The 8349-nt window shown below is 41.5% G+C and overlaps 1 protein-coding gene across 1 annotated transcript; it reads left to right on the forward strand.

Annotated features, from left to right (window-relative positions):
• Positions 1-368: 368 nt before the first annotated feature.
• LOC139939678 (uncharacterized) lies at positions 369-8285 on the forward strand. The gene is made up of 8 exons (XM_071935741.1): positions 369-477; positions 1308-1498; positions 2160-2389; positions 3079-3204; positions 3793-3967; positions 4609-4765; positions 5462-5915; positions 6381-8285. The coding sequence occupies exons 1-8, from the start codon at positions 469-471 to the stop codon at positions 6647-6649; spliced, it is 1611 nt and encodes a 536-aa protein (XP_071791842.1). The 5' UTR covers positions 369-468; the 3' UTR covers positions 6650-8285.
• Positions 8286-8349: the final 64 nt, after the last annotated feature.

Genomic DNA, 8349 nt, shown 5'->3' on the forward strand with positions numbered 1-8349 from the left:
AATGTGTCCGGGCGGACACAATTGCATTATGCAGCAGCGTCCGGGCGGACACGATTGCATATGTAACATCGTCCGGCGAACATTATTGCATATGCAATAATGTTCTCCGAATAGTTTTGCATAGAGGACATAATTGCATGCGACACCGGGGTAAAAACAAAAACCAAGGGCCTCCCTTTGTTGTATTCTAATTCTACGATACGAAAGATAGAAAGGTGCTGTTTTTGTATGTCAGAGTTTGGGAAAGTTTGCTGGTAAACAATTTCTGATTAAAATTCTTCAGTATATCCCGGATTATTCCAATATTATTGACACTGTGTTTGCCTACACACACGAACTCCGTGTCTATATTGACAGTACAAAGTCCAGTTTTACATAGTAAAGTAATGGCGGACGATGCTATATTTTGTGGAACAACTTCAGCTTTTAGTGAAAGATGCTTACAATTAACACTGATTTGATTCCTTGATGCGTAATGTAAGTGACTATGTAATATTGTTGCGGTCCTGAGAGAAACCAAATATCCGTATTAGTTTTACCACAAATGTTGCGAGATTGAAAACATGGATATGGAATCACTTGTGCGTTCGTCTGTTTTGAAGACCCCCGAAAAATCACACCGCATAAGCACATCTGGGGGCCGATTTTACAAAGAGCCAGGAATGATTTTAACTGCAAATCAATCGCAGTTGCTATTAAGTTAAGTGTCATTCACAATACAAGTCACGATGTATTAATTACTGACAATTTTGTCTTCGGTGAGGAATTGTACTGCTTTGTGAAATCAGCCATCATTGTATACCATATCGCATGTACCATCCTGTGTGAGCGGTATTCTGCTCATTTTTAATGTACAGACAATTATAAAGCAATACTCTGGGCCTAAAGGGTCTGGGGTACTTTTTTGTAGGAAACAGACCACACTGATTAACATACACCTTTAACGGTTTGTAGATAGTGATGATAAAAACCTACCCTTACTGAGGAGCTGTAGCTTTTTTATTGAACGAGTAAAACGATTTAAAAAAAAAAAATCGTCTTATGAGACGAAAAATTAGCGTTTAGAAACGTATTTACGCAGCTCTCTTGAGACATTGTTCCGTAATTTTTCACTTTTTTTCTTAAAAACTTGAAAACTAATGAAGCTGACATACATCGTCATTCACAGTGAGTTGGTATTCATGTGCCCACTAATGGCCGACTAGTGTTAGGCCTTAAATTGTTCTTGTTTTATGCGAACAATAACAACAACTTCTGACATCCAAACAGAAACGATTTTACAAAATTCTGCTTTGGCTTTTTCGTAGACACAAATGCCGACTCCCAATACCAAAAAACTTCTAGTCTCCTTAACGATATGTGCCTGTCTGGGACTGGTGCCGTTCTATACGGTTATCCAGTCGTTAACAAAATACGATGAAGTGACGGCAGGAGACTTGGCTGATATGTACAACAAAGATGTCTACACGGAACGAATGCAGGTTCAATCCAGACGGAGGTAGGATTATAAATGTTAGCGCCGGTGTCGCATGCAGTTATGTCCTCTCTGCAATTCTATCCGGATGACATTATTGCATATGCAATAATGTTCGTCGGACGGTTTTGCATATAATGCAACCGTGTCCTCCCGGACGCTGCTGCATAATGCAATTTTGTCCGCCCGGATACATTTGCATATGCAGTTTTGTCCGCCCCCGTGCAAAACCGTCCTCAGTAAGTCAAACGCCCTTGGTCGATGGAACACGTTCGCCATTTTTTAACAAGCTAAGTGCATGAGTCGTGAACGACATGGGAAATGTTCGGCCGTTGGGTATTCGCTGTAATCATAAAATACGTGAATATTCATTTATGCTGTATACGTAGGTTGCTTACGCGCGCACATACATGTACAGTCATGTACATGTCCGCAGGACGGTTTTGCATAGCCCCGGACACAATTTCATATGCAAAAGTGTCCGGAGCGGACAGTATTGCATGACGGACACAATTGCATCTGACACCGGTCCAGGTTTCGATTGTCTGGGACACGGACTTGTCTTTGGTTTATGAGCCGTTTCTCTCAATGTATCCTATACTATCAACAGCTCTCCATTGCTTGTTACAAAGTAAGTTTTTATGCTAACAATTATTTTGAGTAATAACCAATTGTGTCCAATCAGATCCAAAGAGACCGATGTAGCTGCATTTCTCATTAAGAACGGTACACGTAAAGTCTTCCTCGACTGTGGAGCCAATGTGGCATCATCCGTGCAACTTTTCAAAGAAACTTACCCTGGAGGGCGAGACTATGAGATCTACTCCTTCGAGATTGATGGGCGACTTGCTCCGTACTTCAGTCCCTACATCAAACACCACTTGTATTGTCCAGTCGGTGTAGCATCTGAAAATGGTAAGGCGGGACACATCTGGAAAAAAAGGTCTGAATGAGAACTTCGAGTTTTGTTTTTGTTTTGTTTGTTTGTAATAAAGCATTGCGAAGAGCAGCTGGAACGGCACTCCACCGATATCATTACCTATTTACATTATTTATTTATTTTACTTTTAATACTTAAATAGAGATTTTATCGGGAAAAGAACAAGCCACATATCGTAGCCAGAAGGTTGAAATGGAGATGATTTCACAATTAAGTATAATAAATTTGAAGTGAAAACAAGACATGATTACATGTATACGGAAAAGCATTGTTATGTGAGGGTAAATCTATGAATTGGTGAAACAAAAACAAAAAAATCGTAATGGTTGCCCATTTAATGGGCAACCATTACGCTTTTTATTTTTTTTAATTTTTTTTTATTTTTTAATGATCTTCCCAACATAGGAACTCGGCAAAGCTCCCATAGGGGGATATATAAACACCAAGCATACAACAGCCAATCTCTCACAAACATTGGTTTAAAGTATAGAATTAAGAATTGCACATATCAAGAAAATATTTTCAACTAGACGACAACACCTTGTCTGGTCATCGTGAAATCAGCAGTTGACTAGCAAGGATCCGAACCCACAACCTAGTCAAATTTGAGTAATTAGCGAACAAACATTGTATTTCAGTCTGTTGTTGTTTGAATGTCTCCTAGGTAATGTGACGGCGTATCTGGAGTCCGTTTGGGCGCCAAACAAGGGACTGAATAATGGTCGTGACATGCAGTGGGGCGGTGGGACTCTCTTTGCCAACCAAGGAGAGATTGAGGACACGGAAACAGGTCAGTTATCGTCTTATATTTCAAGCAAATGAATTGACGGGATCCTACATTCAGTTCCCATGCATCACAATAAAAGCGGACTGTTCAAAATCCTTGCACATCTATCGCTTAACCCTTTACTGGGGAATTAATGGTACAATAATTGTCACTAATTAAGTCGCTTCCTCAAAGTTTAATGAATGGGCGAGTCAAATTCCTTGATACCATACAATGGACCATTCCACATTTCTAAATGGGGGGGGGGGGGGGGGTTCAGACCCAAGATTGTTTTACCCTTTTTTTACAGGATAAACGAAGGTGTGGTAGTAAATCAGGGCATTGAAATGTCATTAAGAACTTAAATAATTGGAGAGGTATTACAATTAGGGCCAACTGGTTTTTAACGGACTCATTTAATTATAGATAATGTTTTTGTTTTTTTAAGGAAACAAAAGGGGAGCTTTGAAATTGGGCACAGTGAACAAACCATGTCTGATTTGTTCTTCCGTTTCATGAATAAGTTTGTTGCCGCAGCAATTGTCATTTACTAACTTTTGAGTTTTTATGGATCATGAAAATGGTCATATTTTGATGTTTTATTTTCTCTAGGTGGTAAACGTAAACTTTCAACTCGGTCAGTCATTCCAACCATCGACCTTGCACAATGGATCAAAGAAACATTCTCCGTAGACGACTACGTCATTCTAAAACTTGACGTTGAGGGCGCTGAATTCAGCATATTGCAGAGAATGTTGGAGCTTGGAACTTTTAAATACATCGACAAGTTAGTAAACTGTGATAATAAAGAAAACAATTTTTTTAAGTCCAGCCTTCCACCTCGAGCCTGAGAAAACTCGTTTCGTGTCTATCAAACAAAACGGCTTCAGAGCAATCACTTCTTGAGGTGGGTGACGAAGATGTACAACGGCGTCAGAGGTGGCCTTTTCTCAGGGCTTTCGTGACGAAAGGGAGCCGTGAAAGCCGTACGGTGCGTTCGTTTAGCTTCCCTGGGTCGACCCCGGTGTGTGACGGTTTTTTTTCCAGGACGAACGTGTGCAGATAATTACCCACGTTCGTCCTGGAAGAAAAACCGCATCACACCGGGGTCGACCCAGGGAAGCTAAACGAACGCACCCAATACGAAGATGCACAATAGCGTCAGAGGTAGCCTTTTGTCATGGTCCATCCTCAACCCATTACAACACCTATGGGTGAGGCCGGGACGCTGAAACCCAGCAACTTATGTATACCCTGTTGGACTTTTAAAGGAAGTTGATACAAAAAGGGCGTTATTTTGGTAATACTTACCAAAGACCAACATATTTATCAAGTTTTATATCATTAAATGATTAACTATCCCGTCTTTTGTAGTTGCCGTTCTGACCATGATTTTGTCTTGCTTTTCCTCGTCCCTCAAACGAACAGGCTTTACGGAGAATACCATAACAGTCAACCAACTGGCTGGTCCAGGGAAACTATAAACAAACTAGTGCACTATGTCGGCAATGCAGGCTTTGTCTTACAGAACTGGGAAGCTGACCGTAATACCTACAGTGACTTCGAGAGCATCCACCCACCCGAAGTACGGAATACTTTTTCATTTCTTGTATGACAAGCCATGAATGTTGTTTTGTTAATGGCATAATGACAGCATTTTGGTGTTCGATTATGAGACCCCCCTCCTAATGTGTCTTCATTATGTTCTTGGTATCTCAGGAATGAACTCTTCCGAGGATTTAGAGGTTTTTTTCTTTACAAGAGGGAAATATTGTGTTCAGATCAGGTATATAGGAACTTTTGGGGTACATCCAATGCAGCACATTGGCAGTGCTCAGCGTTTGGTTGCTTGCCAAAGTGGCGGCATTTCGTGGCAAACGCCGACACTAAATTGTCATGAAATAATGAGTGACTCCTTGTGAAATCAATAGCAATTACCGACCCTCTCCCATTGTGTCTTCATTATATGTTCTTTGAACCACAGGCATGAATTCTTTCGAGGATTTTAGAGTGGTGTGTGGTATTGCTGTACAATTTGACAATTGGCACACCCTCTGCCAAATATCGGCCTGTTCTCGGCGTTCGGTTGCTTGCCAAAAGTGGCGGCATTTCGTGGCAAACGCCGACACAAATCTGTCATGAAATTATGGTTTACTCCTTGTGAGAGCAATTGCAATTACCCCACCACCCCTCACCTTTCTGTCTTCATTTTGTTCTCGGACTTTCAGGAAAGACTTTTTGAAACTCATATGCTCACAAATGGGATGACATGTCATTACAGGTTCCTCACAACACGCCTGGAAAGGCTGGCGAAGTATATTCCACTTGCAGGGAAGGTTTTGTCTCACTGGTCATAGCTATCGGTATGAACCACAAGCGAGCAAACAAAGTTGTTTCAACACTCCGAGCTTACCCGGTAAAACTGCCCATCACTCTGTTCGTCTTCGGTGACTTTGTGGACCAGTTTCCGGGGACAGTGAAGGCGTGGTCCGGTCGTTTCCAGATCGGCATCCGAGAGGATGGTCACTACTCCAAGCGGTACCTTGACACGATGCCCAGTGCCCTCATCGGGCGAAGTTTGGTTAGTTCAATCTTGAGACTCCGGGAACTGGGGCTCAAGACGGCGTATTATTGGCCGGCGGTCAACGGGAGTGTCTTGAATAAGTTTAGGGCGAAGGCAAGAGACCGTGGGCTGCGAGTCATCGTACCATCCGTGCAGTTTCCAGATAATATGGGTTAGTTAATAGTGCTCAATATTTATCCGAGCTACCTGAATCTGCTTAAGGCACTGGACACCTTTTGTCAAAGACCAGCATTCTCATCGAAGTTGCAAGAGAATGAGAAATCGTAGAAATCGGGGAGCCAGCAGTTCGCGCGAGAGCAGTGATCTCGCGAGAGCACAACTCGACTATCTTTACCGCGTGGGGCGATTTAACGACTTGTCCACAAGTCTAAGTGAGAAACTACACCTTTTTTCAAAAACTACATTACTTAAAGGGGGACCCGTTTCTCACAATGTTTTATACTATCAACAGCTCTCCATTGCTCGTTACCAAGTAGGTTTTTTCTTCTAACAACCATTTTGAGTAATTACCAATAGTATCCAGTGCCTTTAACCAACATTTGTTGCATAACTTCATCAGTCTTTTCTTCCAATTATCAAAATGTCTAAAGAGTCATTCAACTCTATTTTTTCACAGGTGCTGAGTTGACTATGGAAAACTATTACCGCTACAGAGACGTGGAACGGGTACCGAGAGCTCTTAGAATGATCCACGGGCAACTGGCTCATTTCCACGGCGGTATCCTTGGCTTGGACTCGGACTGTCTCGATACTTACATGATATCAGTTTTCTTGATGGACTATCTCACTAAAGCCTCTGGTTTTACTTTAGTAGACGTAGATCAGTGTGTAAGAGATCATGATACCGGGGAGAAAGATGTGAATTTTGATGTTTGGGCTCATTGACAGACTACTGTGACCATTCTACCTTCATGCTGTGACTAAGCAAACATTTGAGGGAGTTGTGCCATTTTGTGCCATTTTGTGCCATTTTGTGATGATGAAAGTGTGGAGTTTGACGTAAGGGTATGTCAAGAGAAAGATATCCGGCCTTCGCAGATTATTTTGTCCTTTTAAAATTTTACAAGGGATTTGTTTTCATTTGACTGGGAACAAAACAAAGAGGAACCCGTTCACGCATCGACCACTGTTCGCGGATCCCGCAGTTTGTTATAGGCGGATTGCACATGACGTCACTGACCACCCTCTTTGATGTAAAAACAATTAGGAAAATTGTACGCGTGCACGTGTTGTGCAGGACGCTCAGCCAATGGTAGCCTTTCACGTGTGCACGTTTCATTAAAGACAGTGGACACTTTTGGTAATTACTCAAAATAATTGTCAGCATAAAAACTTACTTGGTAACGAGTAATGGGGAGAGGTTGATAGTATAAAACATTGTGAGAAACGGCTCCCACTGAGGTAACGTAGTCTCCGAGAAAGAAGTATTTCTTCCACAAATTTGATTTTGAGAGCTCAGATGTAGAATTTGAGGTCTCGAAATCTATAATCTGAAAGCACACAACTTCGTCGACCGATTGAGCTCATATTTTCACAGGTTCATTATATTATGCATAGGCCTATGTTGAGGTACACCAAGACTGGTCTTTGACAATTATTGTCCAGTGTCTTTAAAGTTGGTTGCCAATGCAAATGACCTAGTGTTAAAGGCGTGAAAATGAGGTCCTTGCTCCCTGCAAACTAGAGAGAAATACCTAGTAGAGAACATCAATGTGCTCTCACTTGCTCAAAACTAAAATGGAAAAGAGCGTGAGTCTAAAGGTCGGGACCCCAAACGTATCTTTTACTTTAAATTATCTAGATCACACAGTTGTCATCAGTTAAAAACCGAGGAAGCACTTGGGTTCCTATCATTATGTTTTGCGTGTTTCTATATAAGAAATAAGGGAATGCTATGCAACTGAAATGTATATTATTATAATGTAAATTTATTTCCGACATTAATAACAAATGATAATTTTTTTTAAACAAACAAATGGCGTAATTGTTATGATTTGTACGAAGAAATTCCAGTGGACCCAACCATTTGTACCAAAAGTCCCTGCCCTTCGATGACCAATTGCGTTAAAATTTTCACAGGTTCGTTATTTTATGCCTATAATGAGATACACCACGTAAGAAGACTGGTCTTTGACAATTACCAAAGGTGTCCAGCCGTCGATTTCACGAAACTCTTCCTACCTTAAGATTAATCTTAGGACTTAGGACGAGTCCCAACCCTGCACTGTAGAATGCAGTCCTTAAGATTAATCCTAAGTTAGGAAGAGTTACTCGTCCTAACTCGTGATAAGACGAATCCTTACTCTTTGTGAAATCGACGGCAGTGCTTTTAAACCAGCTATAAATATTGGGTCAGTAAATGGAACTGGGGGACAGACATACTTCTTCCGTACACCTCAACAAAACTAGTCTTGGCCCAAGACGATGGTGCTTGATTCTGGATAGTATACTACGCGCGGTTGAATCGCCAAAGCGCGCCCGCCACGGTATGATTTAGTTACGTGGACGGCTCGAAATCTAGACTACACTCTGGTAGCTTGCAGAGTGTAGTCTAGATTTCGAGCCGTCCACGTAACTAAATCATA

Source organism: Asterias amurensis, chromosome 7 (assembly GCF_032118995.1).
Source record: "Asterias amurensis chromosome 7, ASM3211899v1".
NCBI lineage: Eukaryota > Metazoa > Echinodermata > Asteroidea > Forcipulatida > Asteriidae > Asterias > Asterias amurensis.